The sequence below is a fragment of the Hypomesus nipponensis genome, chromosome 9, assembly GCF_054491055.1.
Source record: "Hypomesus nipponensis isolate SF chromosome 9, ASM5449105v1, whole genome shotgun sequence".
NCBI classification, from domain to species: Eukaryota; Metazoa; Chordata; class Actinopteri; order Osmeriformes; family Osmeridae; genus Hypomesus; species Hypomesus nipponensis.
Window position 1 is genome coordinate 21575272 of NC_140369.1, and position 20862 is coordinate 21596133.

The 20862-nt window shown below is 44.8% G+C and overlaps 1 protein-coding gene across 1 annotated transcript in view; it reads left to right on the plus strand.

Annotated features, from left to right (window-relative positions):
* Positions 1-20862, plus strand: part of nfasca (neurofascin homolog (chicken) a) — a 68152-nt gene that overhangs the window by 36156 nt on the left and 11134 nt on the right. The window contains exons 10-25 of the mRNA XM_084705085.1: positions 730-914; positions 1200-1331; positions 2314-2457; positions 2687-2798; positions 3591-3757; positions 3989-4136; positions 5976-6100; positions 6612-6653; positions 7126-7227; positions 7396-7593; positions 7796-7866; positions 8122-8344; positions 9204-9319; positions 9615-9825; positions 10138-10260; positions 10464-10637. Coding sequence (XP_084561211.1) covers positions 730-914; positions 1200-1331; positions 2314-2457; positions 2687-2798; positions 3591-3757; positions 3989-4136; positions 5976-6100; positions 6612-6653; positions 7126-7227; positions 7396-7593; positions 7796-7866; positions 8122-8344; positions 9204-9319; positions 9615-9825; positions 10138-10260; positions 10464-10637 — 2273 coding nt within the window. The remainder of the gene's footprint in view (positions 1-729; positions 915-1199; positions 1332-2313; positions 2458-2686; positions 2799-3590; positions 3758-3988; positions 4137-5975; positions 6101-6611; positions 6654-7125; positions 7228-7395; positions 7594-7795; positions 7867-8121; positions 8345-9203; positions 9320-9614; positions 9826-10137; positions 10261-10463; positions 10638-20862) is intronic.

The window sequence follows — 20862 nt, forward strand, 5'->3', positions numbered from 1 at the left end:
AGATGAAAATGAACAAAATAAAGGCTGTGCAGCATGAATGCATACATCTTCAACAGTTTAACATTATTTTGACGCTCCTAGTTCATGTTTTTGAAAAGCTATTGACTTTTGAAATTTGTAGTTTGTTAATGGTCCCTAAACATTTGCGTTGTTTAGGCAGCCAAAAGCATTGCTTAAGCGGCCGGTTGTAGCGGTGCTAAACACTAGTTAAAATAACAATACTGGGCATCCAAATATCTGTTGAATATCGAACTTTAAACTAACTTTACCACGGTCACAGTTGACGTTATTAACATTAATTCAACAGGAAAATTAATATTGCAACTCCGTTAGCCCTGCACTTTCTTAGTAATTAATAGAAAATTGCTTATCACATTCCTCCGGTGTGGTCTGCTGTCCGTGCCGACGTTTGCTTCCTTGAGTTGGAGCCTTCTATGGTCAGTTGGCGCCTTCCTTGTGTTCAAATGAAAGCAACTTCAGTCGGCGGAGTAGGGAGGGTGGTTGGAGCGTCTAGTGCTGCATTCACTTGAAGTGGGATATTAGAAATTCGCTCTCGCAAATGTCCAATGAGCCACAACTTTTCTTTGTTTTCAAAGTTGTCAACTGCGGTGGTTGCCAACTTTCCCTGGTTCCTTGTTCTCATTGAATACACAATAAAGAGTTTATATGAACTCCAATGTAAAAATCATAACATTGAAAAAAAATCACTCTCTTTCCACATCCTCCCAGGCCGACCCCCAGCATCAAGTGGCTGAAGAAGGGGGGGGAGCTGTCAGCCGAGAGGGTCCACCTGGACAGCTTCAACAAGACCCTGCGCATCACCAGCGTTTCAGAGGAGGACGCCGGAGAGTACGTCTGCATGGCCAGCAACCTGATAGGAAGCATCAGCCACTCCATCCACGTCCAGGTCAAAGGTCAGGACACAGGGGTCACACTGCAGGGGGCTGCAAGGGGATTATGGGATTATTTAGTTATGGTTGTCCATTGGTTACAGACTGTGCAAAACTATGCCCAGGGCAGAGGTCAAGGGTCAGGGGCTGGAAGAGAGGGAGGTTAAGGGTGTTGGATTTTGTTTTTTATTTATTTGTATGTCAATGGGGATTAGGGTAATTTAGAAATCGGTATTCAGTTTGCTTGATTTACTTATTTTTCCAGGTTTACACATCAATGATCACCAATCACTAATCTCCCTTCCACAGCTGCTCCCTATTGGCTGGACAAGCCGACCAATCTGGTGCTGTCCCCAGATGAGAACGGGCGACTGGTGTGTCGGGCCAATGGAAACCCTAAACCACACATCCAATGGCTGGTCAACGGAGGACCCATAGATAGTGAGTCCACTCTCACACACTCACACCACTCACACAGCTATACACACACACTCACGCACACACTCACTCAGACACTCACACACACTCACTAAAGCAATAAACCATGAGAGGGTGTGGTATATTACAAAACAACCCATGGGTTGTAGTGCGGTCATAGTCGACCAGCTCAACCTATGGATTATTTAGCGACCTTACCCCTTCCCCATAGTGGTTTATTGTTTTTATATCTTACTTCAACAGGCAAATTCTTACAAATAATTAACAATTCAGTGTGTTTTAGATTGATTTCTGTTTCTCTACTAAGAAATACATTTCTTAAACAGTATGTCACATTTTACAGTATGTCCGTTGCTTTGAAACATCATAAACCCACGCCTTGCGTCAAAGCCACTGATCAGGGGCGTTTTTGGACAGACTGTTATTTAGTCGATGCTCGTCTTCAAATAGCATTTCCAGAGCAGATACTACCAGATGAACGCTGGCACAACCCTGTCAAAGCCAGGGTTTTCTTTATGGATGAAATGCTGGTTAGCTAACTAAAAGTTAGAATATATCAAGTGGATACTTTATTTACAGTACAGATGTAGTGAATTTGATCTACATGTTAATTAATTAACACATTTACTGATAATCCATGTGGATGGCATAGTAATATCTCAAATTGAACTGTGAATAGGTTTACCCGGGATATACCGTAAACATATGATGGCTGTCAACCAATCAGATTTAAAGGTCTGAATTAACTGTTTTATAAACATCATACACACTCCTACAGTGTCTCTGCATTGTACTCAGAGCTACAGCGTTATCACAGCTTGCCAGAATCAGTATCTCAGGAGGAGAGATACTGTTGTACAGAAAATTACATGTTTCTCACAGATACAGTACAAGGACAATACAAAATGACTCACACACTTTGGATCTCCTCCTTCTCTCTCTGTTTCTCTATCTGTCTGTCTCTCTCTCGCTCTTTCCCTCCCAGGCTCCCTCCCCAACCCTAGTAGGGAGGTGATGGGGGACACCATCCTGTTCCGCTCAGTGCAGATTGGCAGTAGTGCTGTGTACCAGTGCAACGCCTCCAACCACCTGGGCTACCTGCTGGAGAATGCTTTTGTCAACATCCTGAGTAAGGCGGGGAGAGCTGGTGGTCTTGGGGTGTATCCTGTGGGTGTATACTTAGGGGCTGGGCATGTATCCTGGAGACAATTGTTACTTGGGGGTTGTGATGAGGATGGAGGACCATTGCTTGCTGACCCAATGTGCTTTTACTTACGTCCAATGTAATGTAAGGGTGTATCATAATCTCTCCGTCTCCGTCTCCCGCTCCCTCTCCCTGTCTTCCTCCCTCTCTCCAGACATAGCTCCCAGGATGCTGGGTCCTAAGAACCAACTGATCAAGGTCATTGAGGCCAAGCACATCTTCCTTGACTGCCCCTTCTTTGGCTCCCCTCAGCCACAGTTGCGCTGGTGAGCCAGTCTGTCTGTCTGTCTATCTGCCTTTCTGTCTGCCTTCCTGCCTGTCTGTTTCTGTCTCTGTCTGTTTCCCTGCCTCTTGTCTGTCTCTCTGTCTGTCAGTTTATGTCTCTGTCTGTTTCCCTGTCTGTTTTTCTGCCTTTTTGTCTTTCTGCCTGCCTTTCTGTCTATCAGTTTGTTTGTCTGTCTGTTGATGAAAAAGGGTTTTGTCCGTCTCTTCATAAACGCAGTGACTAAGTTCAGTTGAGTTCTGGATTTTATATAAGTATTTATCAATCTGCAGATTGGGAGAGAAAACCAGACCTCTGACAATAAATGACAACACAACACCAGGCTTAGGTCTCAATCAAGTCTCTCTCCGCTCTGAAGGCCAGAGGACCATCTTTTATAGGGCACAAGAATGTAAACATAGATAGTGACAGTCAGGCAGTAATGACGTTACAACAGTCTCAGAGAAAGAGATTTACAGCTCCCAACACATGACCACTCAAACTACAGAGTTCATAGTTGGAGCTCTCCTTGTAGTCATGACAAGGACCATTTAGCCAGTACTTTCTCCTGATCTCAAACATCTATTAACCCTGACACATAAACACAATCTATTCTTATTAATAGCAAGCTTACATGAGAACATACTAACTAGTATCCAATGACTAGTTCTCTTGATTAGTGAATAATGTAAGCACACAGGAAATCTGAATTTCTTCCACACTGTCTGCCTTCCTCTCTGTCTGTCAATCTGTGTTTCCATGGCTCAACCTTGTTAACATCCTACCGTGTGTGCAGGTTTAAGAACGGGCAAGGCAGTGGTCTGGATGGTGGGCACTACAGAGTGTATGTGAACGGCTCTCTGGAGATCAAGCACGTGCGTCCAGAGGACCAGGGCACCTACACCTGTGTGGTGAGCAACTTCCTGGGAAAGGAGGAGAACCAGGTCCGCCTCGAGGTCAAAGGTCAGACATCTGCTCCTCTTCTGGTCAAGTGTGTGACATAGGATTCGCATAAAATGATCCTGTCAACTGTAGTCTTGTTTTCCTGTGATATTTCCCTGACAAATTGGTACTTTTAACATTAAGGCATTACAGTGGAATTACGTCTCTCTAACCCTCTAACCCTAACCCTAACCCTAACCCTCATGCATGTGTTTGTACACTCCCCTTGTGTGTGTGTGTGTTGACCCGTAGACCCCACCCGTATTGTGCGGGCTCCAGAGCGCCAGCAGGTGGTCCGGGGCTCCCAGGCGCGCCTCGACTGCAAGGTTAGCTCTGACCCCTCCCTCCGGGCCACGGTCACGTGGCTGAAGGACAACAAGCCTCTCACACTGGACTGGAGGTGAGGAGGCCATCCCAGCACACGCACACATATGGGGCATATTCCATGCCCTGGTTTATATGCAAAGGGCTCACTAGTGCCTGCATTCGCCTGCATGATGATTTCAACACGTTGAAGCTGGAATCATCAAATATGATGATGGGTCAATAAGGGGATGTTATCGGAACAAAGTGTCAAAGATCTATACTGCAGCAAACGCATGAGGGCATAATCAACAAAACTAAATCAAAACAATGATTTCAGCGTGGCACTGTCGCCTACTAAGAATCAACTTAGATTCAACTTTATTGTCATTCAAGTACAGAGAATGAAATGCAGTTTAGTAAAAGTCACCTCAGCCGGGACTCAAACACACAGTCCCAATAGACGGATAGCATGTCATATAACTCTACCGTTCGGTCACCATGCTACTGAAAATAAATCTTAATATCTTAAAGATGCTGCAAAGTGGAATTGAAAATGAGTTTTAAGTTCATCACACCACAGAAGAATGTGTTGTTAACTACCCGTCCAAATTCGAATGAAAAAAACACAGACAAGCATGTTAAATTAGGCTTTGAAATTGTGAGAAAATCAGCAGTCTTCTCTGCTTGAGACTGGGGGGGCATGTCGCCTGAAGGAGCTGAAGCTCCGCCCCCTCAAATGTATTGAATTTAGCAACAAACAGCAATACTAGCTAAATCAATTGCAGATATCAGAACAAACTTACCTGCTGTCTCTCAGTGTTTTATGTGCTAATTACTTTGTCTTTATATCGTACCAGCTGGGTAACAGAATGCAACTGTCTGTGATCTGACGTAGGTGGCTGTGACATAGATAGGTTGGGTTTTTGCCCCGCCTATACAAAACTTGAGCTGAAAACGGGAAAGAAACTGTTCAACGGTCTAACTCGACATTTAAGTTTGACGTTTTCGTGCTTTGCACATGCTTTCAGGAACTCATTTCACACGTATATAATTTACTGAGAAACAAATCATGGAATTTGTGCTTTACAGCATCTTGAACCGAGTTGTTAATATGTAGATATCTCTATCATACAAGTGCTTTCAGTTACATCCAGTTAAAAGAATAAAAGAGAAGAAAATTAGTTGGGTAGGCCTCAGTCGCTTTCCTTTTCTGGTGTTAGGCTACTAACACAGCGAAGAGTCACAACTTACAATATAATAACATAACTTGTATAGGTTACCTGCAGGTGTTTGCAGTTGTTTCTGTGCTGCGCTGGCATGTCAGCTATGCACAGCACTAATAACGCCTGTATATGCGCATGCTTTATCAAATGTAATATGTGATAATTACGCCTGACTGTAAGCACGCTTTGTTATCTATCAAACTGTAAGGTGTAGTGTTCATGTGGCTTTTGCTACAACTCGCCAAAGTACACATACTTCACCTGTAGCAATTGTTTTTGTTGTGTTGATCAGTATGTGTATTGATTTTCTGTTGAATAGTTTTACCCCATCAGTACAGCCTTGGGTGCTGAGATGGACACCTGCAAAATCCCAACTTTGCACAGTGCCCGGTTCTCAAGCTAATTGTTTGACAAAAATCCCACTATAAAACTTGCACATACACACGCACACAGATTCCTGGAATTATAGTATAAATTTGAAGAGGCCTTGTAAAAAAGGTTACATTTTCTTATATTATTTTAAAGAAATGATTATGCCCATTAAAGGTACACTTTGATCTTGGAACATCAGTCTAATCATTGGTTCTCTTTTTAATACGTATTTTAGGTTTTCCCAACAATACTAATTCAGAAATAAATCAAGTCACTATCTCTCCCCCCCCCCCCCCCTCTCTCTCTCTCTCTCTCTTTCTGTCTCTCTGTCCTTACAGGGTAAAGAGGGAAGAAGAATATCTGTCCATCCTAGATGTCCAGAACAGTGATGAGGGGACATACACATGCTCTGTTAAAACAGACTTAGACCAGGACTCTTCCTCAGCCCGCCTTATTGTGTTAGGTAGACACACACAAGCACACACGCACACACACACGCACATACACACACGTACACACCTAACAGAATGGATGACAACCCTCCTCCTGTCACCTGGAGTAGTCACAGTAACGTTAACACTAGCTAGTAAATAACTGCACTTCTGGGTGCCTTCAAATGTCAAATCTGCATGTTCTATAAGCCCTGTACTAATAACTGTTTTCTAATTCTGCCTTCTAATCCTTGTCTGTGTACTTGGCACACACTTGAGATGAAACAGATGCAACATGTTAATATTTGTATATACTTGTGACTGTATATGTGTGCTTATATATACATATATGAACACATGCTGTCAACAACAGTATATGTACTGTATATTTCCATCTCTGTCTGGAGTGGTGTTAAAAGCATGATGTTAGCTGTGTTCATTAGTTCAGATGTGGCTTCCTCTGCTAGTGCTAAAACGACTAAATCTACATAGACTGACCTCTAACATCTACCCCTCCTCCCGCCTCTCTCCTCGGCCTCACAGAGGATGAGTCGCTGTCTCCCACATATAGTGCCTTGCCTGCAGGTAACATCCATGGCCTCTCCTAGACACACACACACACTGGATCTGTGTCTGTCTGCACACACATCATCCTTCATCTCTCTGTCTCTGAGCCTTTGATATCTGCCTCTGTCACTTTTTCCTCTCTTTCTTTCTCTCTCTTGCTCTGTCTCTGTATGTCTCACTGTCTCTCTCCTTATTTGTCTCTCGATGTCTCTGTCTATCTCTCCCTCTTTCTCTTTCTCATCTTTTTGCTCTCCTTACGTTATTCTTTTTCTCTTTTTCGCACTCTTTCTCTAATTTTATCACACAAACTTATGTGCCAAAGATATTAATGTATGTAGCGGTTTGTAAGTGGAGTGTGTGTGTGTGTGAGTCGTGTTTGGAATGTGTGTGTGTCTGTACCTGTGTGTGTGTGTTCTTGTGTGTGTTTGTGAGAAAGAGTTTTCGTGTGTGTTTTTGTGTGTGGCGTCTCTAACAGCCCGTCCTCCCCCAGGTTGTCCTGACCCCCCCAAGGACCTAGAGCTGTCTGACCTGGCTGCAAGCAGTGTGCGCCTCACCTGGATACCTGGGGAGGACAACAATAGCCCCATCACAGGCGAGTGTCTGCACACACACACACCTGCACACATACACACACACTGACATGGGAACATAACTCTGCCCAATGTCGTTCAAACACTGGGCATACCACGGCCATACCACCATACCTCCATACCTATATACCTCCATACCACACATCTCACCGTGTTCCTCCCCTCAACAGAGTACTTGGTTCAGTTCGAGGAGGACCGCTGGGAACCCGGGCGGTGGCAGAACTTGTCCGTCTATGAGGGCAAACTAAACTCAGTCACCCTACAGCTGTCTCCCTACCTCAACTACCAGTTCAGGGTCTTGGCCATCAACGCTGTGGGCCCCAGCACGCCCAGTCTGCCCTCGTTCCGCTACTTGACCAGCGGAGCCCGTTAGTACACAGTGGGGAGAGGGCGGTGGGGGGACGGGGATTTAGTCAGATGAAACCATGTGTTGTACTATATTTTCAATAGAGTGTTTAGCAGGAGCAGCACATGTATTACAATGGAATAGGACAATGGTGTGTGGAAGTCTTTTGGATAGAACTTGATATAGAGTGTGTATGTGTGCGTGTGTGTGTGTGTGTGTTACAGCCCCTGATGTCATACCAGCAGGTCTAAGAGGTTGGGGCACCATGAACAATAATATGGAGATTAGCTGGGAGGTGAGACAGGGCTCAAAATGAGCTATTTCTAAATCTATTTATTATTCAAATACTCTTTAGTATTTGTTCTGCTCTACTCCACTCTGCTGTGCTATACTGTACTCTTGTTTATTTTAATCCACTCTACTTTACTCTTCTTTATTGTGTACTCTACTGCACTCTACTCAGCTGTATTTTGCTCTAGTCTCCTCTACTGTGCCTCCGTACTGTTCTGTGAACCTAAGTTTTCCTCATGCCCCCCGCCCCTGCCCTCAGCCCCTTCTGGACACGGAGCGCAATGGCCCCAACCTGCACTACTTGGTATGGTGGAGGCGGAAGGATATGGGTGAGGAGTGGAGCAATGTGACCACAGTGGAGCCTAAGCACGTGGTGTCTGACACGCAGACCTACGTTCCCTATGAGATCAAAGTGCAGGCAGTCAACGACCTCGGAAAAGGTCCCCAGTCCAACATCATCATAGGATACTCTGGGGAGGACAGTGAGTACACACACATTAACACTTACACAGATACACACACACTTATATAGATACAAGCACACACTTATACAAATACACACACATTTAAAAAACTTTTAAAAATACACGTGACAGACGCTGGTATTTTAGTCCACATATAGGTCATGGTCATTTTTACAAATCATGATCAGAGCTACACACCATGTATATTCAAATAATGTTAAATAAAATAAAATGTATTTATATATATAGCGTATTTCATACCAGGAGGTATGAAATAATGAGCTTCACAGAGGGAAAAAAAGTGGGGGTGGGATACAAACACTTATGTTTGACACAAATTTTCCAGAGGGAAGCAAAAAACGAGTTCACCCATTTTGGCAAATAAAGGAGAACTGTAAAAATTATTCCCTGACCTCTCTGAAACGAGACGATCGAGCACTCTCCTGGGGAATGTGAAGTGCCAACATATTACAAAGCACACACATAGCATGAATACTATATCATAAGAAACATAACACTGTACAACAAATACATTAAATACAAAATGTTACCATGAATGGTAGGCGAATATATGTGCATTACGAATATATACATTATAAAACACACTCAGGGATGACAACAACAGAAGAACAAGTTTTTACAATGACTGAAAATTACTTTTGTCTCACGCAAGATAGCGGCTGTCCCAAGGGTATGACAGGTTGCTACATACTTTGCAGACAACATTTTAGAGTTAGCCTTGTCTTGTTTTTATTTTATTTTACAAATGTCTCATTTGGTTTGCAAATGGAGCTCTGTCTCCACCTCTCCCTGTGAACAGAGTGAGCACAACCTCTCCTTCTTTGTCACCCTGTAAGCTCTCTCCCTTTCCACCCAGAGCCCACGGCGGCCCCTACAGACCTGCGTTTGTCGAACGTGGACAGCACCAAGGTGACCCTGCACTGGACACCCGTCGACCCCAGCACCATACTGGGGGAGTTCAAGGAGTACCGGGTGAGAAAACCACCCCTGACCCACATTACTCCAACACACACTTAACATACACCATCCCTAACACACATGCTTCCCTGCTCCCCTCCTCCTCCTCCCCTGCTTCCCTCCTCCCCTGCTCCACTCCTCTTCCTCCTCCTCCCCTCTCTCCCTCCTAACCCTCTCTCCTCCTCCTCCCCTACTTCTCCCCTCTTCCTCCTTCTCCCTTCCTCCCCTGCTCCCATCCTCCTCCCCTCCCTCCTCCACTGCTCCCTACCTTCTTTCCTCTTTCCCTGCTCCCCTGTGCCCCTCCTCCCAGGTGTACTTCTGGCGTGAGGCTAGCCTGCTGCCAGGTCTGCGGGTGAGTCAGGAGCGGAGCGTTCGAGGGTTCTACACTATGGCGGCTCAGCCCTCGGGCATCCTGAGCGACCTGATGCCCTACTCCCTCTACAGCATGTTCATGGTGGTGGCCAACCGAGGCCACGAGGGTCCGGTCAGCAACACCGTCCAGTTCCGCACCAAGGAGGGAGGTGAGGCATTCTGAGGCCACCACAACAGGATCTGTTGGTTGTTGTTGGGGGTTAGAGTTAGGGTCATGCTCATAGCGCACTTCCTGATGCTGTTTCGCTTTGTTTTCTTCCCTTCAAACACTGTCTGTCTGTCTCTCTCTCTCTGTCTGTCTCATGTTGTCTGGATGTCTTTCTGCCTGTATTTCTGTCTCACGTTGTCTGTATCCCTGTCTCCCTGTCTGCCTGTTTCTTTGTCTGGCTGTGTCTGTGTCTCTTTGTATGTCTCCCCCTCTATATCTGCCTCTCTCTCCCTTGGTCCCCTCTCCTCCGTAGTCCCGGAGGCTCCCAGGTTCTTCAAGATCATCCAGAGGAGCTCCGACACCATCCGGCTGAACTGGGACCAGCCTCTGGAGCCCAACGGCATTCTGATTGGCTACAGACTGAAGTACCATACAGGTGAGCTCTGATTGGCTGCAAAATGAAATACACAACAGGTATCCACTTCTGATTAGTTACACTGGCCATACCTGATACACGGATAGGATCCCTTGGAAACACCAAGATATGTGTACCACACTAAACAAAGGCTTCAGTTCACCACACCACAACATGAAGCAACAGTTGTAAGTTGTCCCTTACAAAGCTGTGTGTGTGTGTAGTGAACGGATCGAAGGCCGGCCGCATGCACTTGGAGAGTTTTCTCCCCAATGTGACATCGTTCACGCTGCACCTGCCTGACCGCGGCACGCGCTACAAGTTCTTTCTGGCGGCGGTGACCCAGGAGGGAGCCGGAGAGGTCTACGCTGAGGAGTCGCCACACTTCTCCAACGAAGGTGAGCCTCACACACACACATACTCACGCCCCCATATATACATACATGCACACATACACACGCACATGCCCATACAGGCAAACATACACCAGGGTTTCCCGCAGAAAATGTGTTAGTCAAGGTGGTAGGGTGAGATTTCTCTGGAGAAAGTTCTCTAAAACAGAGTTCTCTTGAGAAGGGAGACTGCCGGGAGAAAGGGGAGAAAACTTGTGGAGAAAACTGGCGGAAATAAGGCAAATAACGCTACGTAATGTATTTAATTTTTTTGGACAACGTAGTCAAGGCGACAGGCGTGTGTTGCTATGGCGGCCGCCTTAACTGCAAAGTGCTGTGGGAAACCCTGTACACATGTGCAAAGTACACACATTAAAACCCACTTCTGACACCCCAAAGAATCAAATAAACAGTTAAATTCAGCACACACATTAAGGAGATATACTTAGGTGAACACACTGTTTCAGTCTGTTGCGTTGAACCAAATGGATATGGTGAATTTCTTACTTTTACATTTAGCAGACGCTCTTATCCAAAGCGACTTACAGTAAGTACAGGGACATTCCCCCGAGGCAAGTAGGGTGAAGTGCCTTGCCCAAGGACACAACGTCATTTGGCACAGCCAGGAATCGAACCAGTAACCTTCTGATTACTCACCCAATTCCCTAACCGCTGAGCCATCTGACCCCTTCTTTATCATGGTTTCTGAGCAGTTAGCACTACCCAGTCTGTACCCACCAATTGTTGTGTAACAACAAGAATACATGGTTTTCCCTGGAACATTCTTGAGTTTCTTGTACTATCAAGCCACACACACACAAACTGCGTGTGTAGAGACAGAAGCCCTGTTCATGAGATTTCCTGATCTGGATCAGCCCAGTCCTAGTTCCTGTTTGTGAACACAGAGTTAGGTATTTTCAAGTCTTATGTTTTTTGGGGGGGAAACTTTTTCTGGGAACTAGGTTAACTGTCTTTCATTACCACCAGTTGACATTGTAGCTCTTAGTAAACTAGTGTTTGGTGTCCAGATTGCTCCTCCCAATGGTCCTGCTCTACACGTCCAGCAGACACTGCAGGCTTTGTGGAGGGGAGGCTTAATGCTGCATGCTGTCATCAGCCAAGAGTGGACACATACACACATTCTACTAACACACACACACTTAAATGTGCACACTCTCAGGCTCAATTCCACTCTAGCATGCCTATGCTTGGAAACACAATACCCCCCCCCCCCCCCCACACACACACACACACACACACACCTGGCCCTGGTGTTATTTTACTCAATGTTCTCTGCGACTCGCTCTTCCTCTCTCTGTGTCACTCTCAGCCTCTGGCCCTTTTTCCTCTCTCTCACCACTGTGGCCTTCTCTGTCTGCCTGTCTCTCCCTCACCCCTGACAGACACCAGTTCTCTTCTTGACTACACAGGTAGATGTACCTGCACATCCTGCTTGTGTCCCTGTCTGTCCACCCTACCCTCCGCAGCTGTCTAAGAGTCGCCCCAGGCTGGTCAAATGACCTCATTATGTGAAAATGTTGCAGCATGGTTCTCTACCCTTTACCTCACAGTGGTACAGTCTTAGTCTCCATTAGTCGTACAAGGAATCACCCATGGAAGTACAACTGTGGGGGGGAAACCAGGCCAGTAAATGTCCGTTTTTTATACAGAATGTTACAACAGCAATAGCATATTTGTGACAGGTGCTGGTATTTTGGTCCACATGTAGGTCATGGTCATTTCTTGTAGTCTTTTTATCTTTTAGCTAATTAAAGTGAAGATTCTAAGCTTTCAAATGATTGATCATAAATTGAAATCTGAAAATATTTGAGGATGATATGCTTGTTTGAATGGTGACACCACTTAAATAAACTAGTGCAGAACTTTTTTGTAAGAGGAACTTCTCTTCCTTGTGTGGGAACAATAGCTGCTTAACTCCAGCTCCACATAGCTAACAACTGTTTAGCTAAGGAAGGCACACAAACGCACACAGTTCCTCAACCGAACTGATAGATAGATAAATATTAATCTTACCCGGGTAGAAAACAGAAGTTTCACGGCAGACAACAGACATGTGAATTGTGTACATGTTTCATTTCCATCCTGCACTCAGTGACAGTAGCCAACAAAACCAAAGATGCTAATAAAACTAAACTCCCATGACACCCCCAAAACCAAAACCTGCAAGACTACAAGAATAAGACTACTTTGCTGACAAATTATGCGTATTGAAAATATTTTATACTCTCCAAATAATATTTGTTTATTATATTGAGTGACTTCTTCAATACATAAACTTTCGTAATATGAAACAAAAAGGATAGTGGTTAAAAATGGAAGATTACCGACATGCGGACCGTTTTCCAGCACATGTCACATTTGTGTGACTATGATTTAACATTCAGTGTAGATACACAGTCTCATGTTGAATTAAATTAGATTGTAGAGAGTTTTGGAGTGTAACCAGCCTTGACTCTGTAGTCACAAGAATGAACTTCTGTCATCCTCTCCTCATCCGCCTGCCTGTCAGTCCATTTCTGGGTGTCTGTGTTGCTGTGTGCTTTCAGGGATTGAACACAGGAAGCCCAGGATTGTGTCAGAAGACCTCCAGTTTACTTCCATTGTAAAAACATTTTTCTGGTAGAGGATAGCTCTAGCAGCGGTCCCCCTTGTGGGGGACAGCATATTACAGCCTATACTTCTAGCTCCAACTGTAACCCCCACCAATCCCTGATGGCGTGCCTTTTAGCAATACAACCCCCCTCCCCCCCCACCCCACCCACACACACACACACACACACTCATCTTTTCCGCCGTGAAGCCTGGTCTTGTGCCCTGAGTTGTCCAGAAGGAGGGAATGCTGTCCTAATGATGTGGAATGCCTTGATGAGCGGGGAGGGATGCTCTCAACTGTGTGTGTGTGCGTATGTGTGAGACAGAGAGAGGGTATGAAGGGAGATGGCAAAATACTTGTATTAGGCTGTTTAATTGTGATATTTACTTTGTTAATTTTAGTTTCTGAAATAAAAGGTAAAGAAAGTCCTGTTCTCCCATTGGTTGAGTTCTACACCTGGTTAGTCCACCTGCCTTCACCCGCTCGCTCGCTTTATTACTTAATCACCCAGCATGCCTGTGCTTTTGACTGTTGAATTCAACCGCCATCCATTTTCTTCTCTCTCACAAGGCTGAGAAGCATAGCAAGCCCCTTCCTTCTCGAGGGATGGAGCAGTGTGTGTGTGGAGGGGGGGGGGGGGGGGGGGGGTACCCAGGTAAGCTAGCAATGAGAACCCTGCTAGAGCCCTGAACAGTACTCTCTTTTTCAAAAAGCAATGCTTAATGCTAACGGACAGCTTTTTGATGGATGGGTCTGTGTCTATATAGATGCCCTCAAGCCTAAATAATGTGTGTGTGTGTGTGTGTGGAGGGGCAAGGGGGGCTGCATGAGGAAGGATTTAGTTCATAAGGACAAAAGCACAACCTTTGTGGGATTTGGGATGCCTTCCATGAAGATGACTGTCAACATGAAGGTAAAGACAGTTGCAGCTGGTGTCCAGCAGGTCTGCAGAGGACTAGTAAGGTCCCTCAACATTTCCTTCTCACAGTACAGAGGATATCTCAGAACTGTCATGACATCATACATTTCAAGCAATGTTTTGTTTGAATGCTGGAGTAGTGAAAGTGTGCGTCCACATGGCGCCACTGTTGGTCCACTCTGAGGTGGAACCTACTCTGTCTTGAGGGATTTGAGAATGAATTATTCTGAACAAAATGCTTTGTACCAGAGGATGTGTTCATTGTAGTTTTAACTTTCATTACATAGATTTTTTGCTGCCTTGATTTTGACCTATGATTGAAATCTGCAAACCCTTTGCAAACCAATCAGCAATGCAGTTTCTGGTCAATTCCAGAACACCTCTGCTCATTGGTCGATTGAAATTGATATTTCTCTCTCTTTGGTCTCGATTGGTCAGTGTCAGTGTATGGTTGACTTGTTCTATTCTACTTTTTGCCTTTAACCCTCTGCTCTCTCCTCCCTCCATTATTCCATGTAGTGGAGCCTACGGATGCCTACGTGTCTCCGACTGCCTCTCCCTCTACTCTTCCTCCTCCTGCTGCCTCCACCATCCCTCCCTCTCCTCCTCCTCTTCCTGCTGTCTCAGCCATTGCGCCCACAACTCTTACTAGCTCCGTGTTGGGTACATAGCATGCTGTTGTCCTGTCCAATCCACATTAACTCACACTACTTTGAATATATTACTTCACATCAGTTTGTGCATTTTAAACAAATATGTTTTTAGAGTTTTTAATTATTACAGAAAACAGAGAAACTCAACTTATAAACCGTTAAAAGATTAATCTTGCTGCATTATCCAGGAGAAGCAGGACTATGGCTGTGTTTCAATACAAACATTAGCCCTTTTTAAAGTCTCCTCTCTCTGTAGAGATGGGAGAGGACACCACCTGTATTGGAATGCAGCCATTTCTCTCGTTGCTCCGGCCAGCATGCAAGAAGCCCCATTTTTGAAGTTCTCTAACTGTGGAGAGTGGGTCCCTAGCTCACTATCTCAAGCAGGTTTGGGATCCATTCTTCTGCCATCGACTCAAGGCAGGAAGTGGATTGAAAGTCAACTTGAGTAATACATAGCCACATTTTAATTCAGGATGTGAATTTTGATTGACTTCTGGTTTGTGAATGGACCCCAAACCTAACCTTAGGGTGCTCCATTAGAGTAAGTGCAAATCTACAAAAGTGTGTGGGGGTGTGCTAGCCTGGCTGCCAGCTAAACTTATCCCCGCCCACAAAAAAATTTGGTCGGGAAGTTGGGTCAGGGGGGGCACGTTTGGGGAAAAACTATGTCCGAACAGGAGCTGTTCGGACCAATGAAATTGTCAGGGCGGGCTTTATACGATGATGGACAGGTGATCAACAGTAACGTAATCAACAACGTCACCAAAGAGCGCTTGGGTTGAATTTGTTTTCAACAAACAACATATTACGTTGCTCTGATTGGTTGTAGGTCTATCCAATTGAGCGAAGAGGCATTTGTTTTACGAGTTCGGTTGAAACACACCCCATAGTCACAGCCCAACAGAGAGTTATCAGAAAAATATTCTGACTAGAATTATGAGTATGACAACGTCAGGCTAGGGGTGTGCATGCGTGCGTGTGTGTGTCTGTGTGTGTGTGTGCTCACCACTGTTGACCCACTCTGAGGTGGAATATACTCTTCAGTTCTCTGTCAATTCTCTGTCAATTGATGTTGCTATTTCTCTCTCTTTGGTCTCTATTGGTCAGTGTCAGTGTGTGGTTGACCTGTTTTATTCTACTTTTTTGTCTTTAACCTCCCTCCCTCCCTCCTTCCCTCCCTCCCTCCCTCCCTCCCTCCCTCCCTCCCTCCCTCCCTCCCTCCCTCCCTCCCTCCCTCCCTCCCTCCCTCCCTCCCTCCCTCCCTCCCTCCCTCCCTCCCTCCCTCCCTCCCTCCCTCCCTCCCTCCCTCCCTCCCTCCCTGCAGTGGAGCCTACGGATGCCTACGTTTCTCCAACTGCCTCTCCTCCTCCTCCTGCCTCCACCATCCCTCCCTCTCATCCTCGTCTTCCTGCTGTCTCAGCCATCGCGCCCACAACTCTTACTAGCTCCGTGTTGGGTACATAGCATGCTGTTGTCCTGTCCAATCCACATTAACTTACTCTACTTTGAATGTATTACTTCACATCAGTTAGTGAATTTTAAGCAAATACGTTTTTAGAGTTTAGATTAATTAGAAAAGAGAAACTGTACTAATTAACCGTTTAGACATTCATCTGCTTCTTGCTACATTTTCCAGGAGAAGCAGGACTGTGGCTGTGTTTCAATACAAACATTAGCCGTTTCAAGTGTCTCCCCTCTTTATAGAGAAGGGAGGGGACATCACCTGTATTGGAATGCAGCCATCTGTCTCATTCCTGTGGCCAGGATGCAAGAAGCCCCATTTTTTAAGTTTTCTAAACTGTGGAGAGGGGTTCCCTAGCTCACTATCTCAAGCAGGTTTGGGATCCATTCTACTGCCATTGACTCAAGGCAGGAAGTGGATTGAAAAAAAAAGAGTGAAAATAAATTGCCATATTTTAATTCAGGATGTGAATTTCGATTTACTTCTGCCTTGTGAATGGACGCCACACCTAACCTTAGGGTGCCCCCTTAGAGTCAGTGTATATCTACAAATGTGTGTGTGTGTGCGCATGTGTGTGCGTGTGTGCATGCGTGATTGGGTATGCATGGATATGTGTGTGTACGCGTGTGTGTGTGTAGTGGCCCCAGGAAGGGGGATCTGGAATCTGACGGTGGAGCCTAACAGTAACTACGCTAACGTCAGCTGGAGACACGACTTCCCCGCCGACAGCAGCGAGTTTGTGCTAGAGTTCATACTGGAGAGTAAGAACCAGACCCAGTTTGAGCATCGTTGTTGTTTTTATGCTGGACAGTCAGAACCCGAACCCAGAGTTGGTCCTAATCACCCCTGGCTGGATGATTAGAACCAGACCCAGACATGTTTTAGGGTTGGGGAAAGACAAATGTCATTTAAACTTGACAGCTAGGTTTGAGTTTTTGTAAGCTTGTTTCATTGATGTCATTTCGTAACTTAAATAGTATTAAATATTACTACACGGAATGTATTCCAATGAAACAAACAAATCAAGTTTTTTCTTTCTATGTACATTATATGATTATTATGACTAAAAGCCAACAGCCTAACCCTCCTAAGAAAAATTATCTCTAAGAGCTAACTGGATTTTCTGAAGGGAACATTCTAACCCTAACCTGCAGCTGACAATTACAGCCACTGGAATGAAAATAATTTAAAATGACACTTGAAAATAACGCTTTTATACGATGCAGGACATTCTCATTGCTATTTTATAAACCAGCAAGGAGGATGTCATTTTTGACAAACTCTCCCACTTTGGCACCAGCTCTGTAAGAACCAGGGTTGTGTTACATACAGTATACCATCTTGATTACAATCAAATTGGCTTTCCCTGGACGCAAAAGTGGGCAGTATATTCACTGTCATTTCAGCTGAATAATTAATGTTCTTTCATCTGCGTTCCAGTTTCAATTACACTTTGGTGGCAATATTCGGTTTCTATAAAATCCCCTTACTGACGGGTTTTGTTTAAATGAAATGGAACTATCTACCTCATTACTCCCCGACACCTTGGTTCTCATAAATAGTTCCTTTCAGTAAATCTTTTGTGTGGCTTAACAAGAAATTTAAAAAGCTGTAAGAATAACAAAAGGTGAAGCCACAGAGAAAAAGGGAGAAATAGAGAGTTTGTGAAAGGAGAGATACATGAGAATGAGAGGGAGACCCCATCTGGAAAGGGTATTCTCCTTTGTCAGGGAGATATTTCATTATGAAAAACATTACCCCAGATGTGGAAGTACTTTCTTTTCCAACGAGAACTGGAAACCAAGGGCAGGGTTGGTAGGCCAGCATCTATTGTTCAAACAATCACTCAGAATCACAGAGAAAAAGAATGTCTCTACACTACCTGCTTTAGGTTTCAAGTACAAAGATAGCAGGATATATTTGTTTGTGTGTGTCTCTCAGTCCTGTCTCATTGAAGGGGTTGATGTTGAGACACAGAAACACACCTGGCACTTTTCAAAACATTTTCTCCCAAGAAAGCTATCATATGTCTATCTCTCCTAATATCATTGCAATCTCTCTGTCTCTCTCTCTCTGTCTCTTTAAAATAAACCTGTGTATATTATATCACCACATAACAACTTTTCATGCTATACACCTACTGTATCTGTTTGCCTGGCTGGCCCCCTCTGGCTTTTTGATTGGCTGTTGGATTGCTCAACCCCACAAACCGCTCCCACTTGGGTCAATGTTTGCTTGCCCTGCTACCATGTTACCTGTGTTCATCACGTAGCTCAGACCCCGTGGGTGGGGTCAGATCACATCACTGGTGATTTTGCAAGGGAAGAAGGTCAGCCAGGTGGTGTGTGTGTGTGGCGGGGCTTATGGTTTGGTACCAGGTTTTAAATTGTTAATGTGAGTGAGGAGGGGGAGAGTGTGGGTGATCTGATTAGTGTAGACCCCCACTGGTTATGCATGTGGGGGGGCCCTGACTGATCAATAACGTCTGGATCCTCCTAGCCTCACCCTCCACTCTTTGACGTTCCTCTGGTCAGAACTTCCTCATTGTATATATTACAGACTTGTAACATATACAATGTTATGTATGGATGAGAGGCATGATCTACACAAATGCAGTGCATTCTACTGGTAGTCTTCACTATTCTTGTTACACTGTCATTCCTAAGGACTGTGCAGTAGGCTGTGAAATAAATTAATCAACATGTACTTACACTATGGAACAGGCTCATACACATACAGTCATCTGAGACCAATAAGAGTGAGGCTGGCTTCAGCCATGTGCTGTAGCAGGGAGCTCAGTGGTGAAGACAGCTCTAACGTTCCCTGCATGTTTCACACATGTAGTGCATGTGTGTTGTAATTACAAGGCAACAAGGACTCTCTTTTTTAGACTTAGATTTTATGATAGATTTTCCTTGACAGACTAGACAGTATGCCAAAACAAAGACTTGGCTATTGCACAAATGAAACAAGCCATTGGAAAAAGGTGGTGGGGGTGGGGGGGGGGGGGTTGCATGCAAAAGATCATACATCAACACAGGCTATGCTCCAACACATAAATATACATGTAATTATTTGATCGTTTTAATAAATATTTATGAATAATAAAGTGTAACCACCAAAACTAAATAACATGTTAATTGTTCTTGACCGCCGCGTGCGTAGAGGAACCATTGCTATCCAGTGTGAGGCTGAAGCAGCAAATACTCAGTGCACAGCACAGTGCAGTTCATAGAAAACATGTGTTCTTGAAGAAAGGTTCTCCTAGCAGCAGCCTTGTGATGTATCTTGTTGCTCTCAAGGATAGTGGATCCTTCTCCCTATTTAGACGTTCACAAATCTTTTTTTCATTACTTTTTATATAAACCCCAGCTTGAATGAGTATGGTCAGCATTCTTTGCTTGGCTTGGTGTTGAGACTGTGTTGGTTGCTGACAAACAAGCAGTGCCAGATGGCCTGGATCAGCCTTCTTCTTGGTTCAAAGATCTTTCGCCGGCACGGTGCATGATGTCACCAGTTTTGCGTTACCCCTTTCCTGCAGCCATTCCGAGTCATGCCCTAAGCTTGGCAGTGTCATGACCAACATGTCTTTTCTAGGAAAGACACTGTGCTTCAAAACAACGCTGTGTTTTTGTCCCAATAGAAAGATGATTTTGGGGTTTCTGGGTAATTGGATGTAGTGGAAGAAAGATCACTCTGCTACCCAACATAATCACACATAATGATCCATTTAAATTCTAACTTTTTGAGAGAATGTAGCCCTACAGAGACCAATTGTCTTCTGAGTTTTGTAAAACTTTGATGTCCGCCATATTACTGTTGCCTGAAGGAACACCTGCTCCCTATAACACTGCTTTCCCTGGACACAATATGGCCACTTTTTAAGATTAGTTTCTCTGGAGAATTATGCCCTGGGAGAAAATAGTGTAAAAATATATATTGTAACCGGGGAATATTAGCTGAAGGCATGTACCTTAAAGTTCTGTACTTCTTTCATTATAAACTTTTTTTCAAAGAAAATATTACACACTTTCATTAACTTTTGTCTTTGAAAAGATGCTCTAAAGTTTGGGTAGAGACAGTTGTACAGTTGTACTGTAGTCTCAATCACCCCAGAAGCCCCGTCATCTCATGGAAACAAAACACAAAACACAACACTCCGCTGAGCATGATTGTGTCATGACCTCCTGTTAGCCCCGTTTCTGCTACTCCCCCGGAGTGTGACGGACACCTCTCTTGTGTCTCCAAGGCAACGAGACAGTGAAAAGCATACGTGTGAAACAGCAATCCCACGTTAAGCTGGCAGGGTTGATAGAAGGGGCCAAGTACCGTCTGCGAGTGTACTCCCACGCGCACCACAGCATCAGCAGCAAACACATCACCTTCGAGACCAGCGCAGGTGAGACCACTCCTGGCCAGGTGAGAAGAGATCGTCCCTGGTTGCACTAGGGCGCCACCATGGCTAACACAGGGCCATCTCACCTGTAAGGTGGCCTCACTGCAAACTAGAAGGTTTCTCTTCTAGCTGTTTATTCGTCCCATGACTGACTAGCACAAAGTCAATGCAACAGCAACGGTAG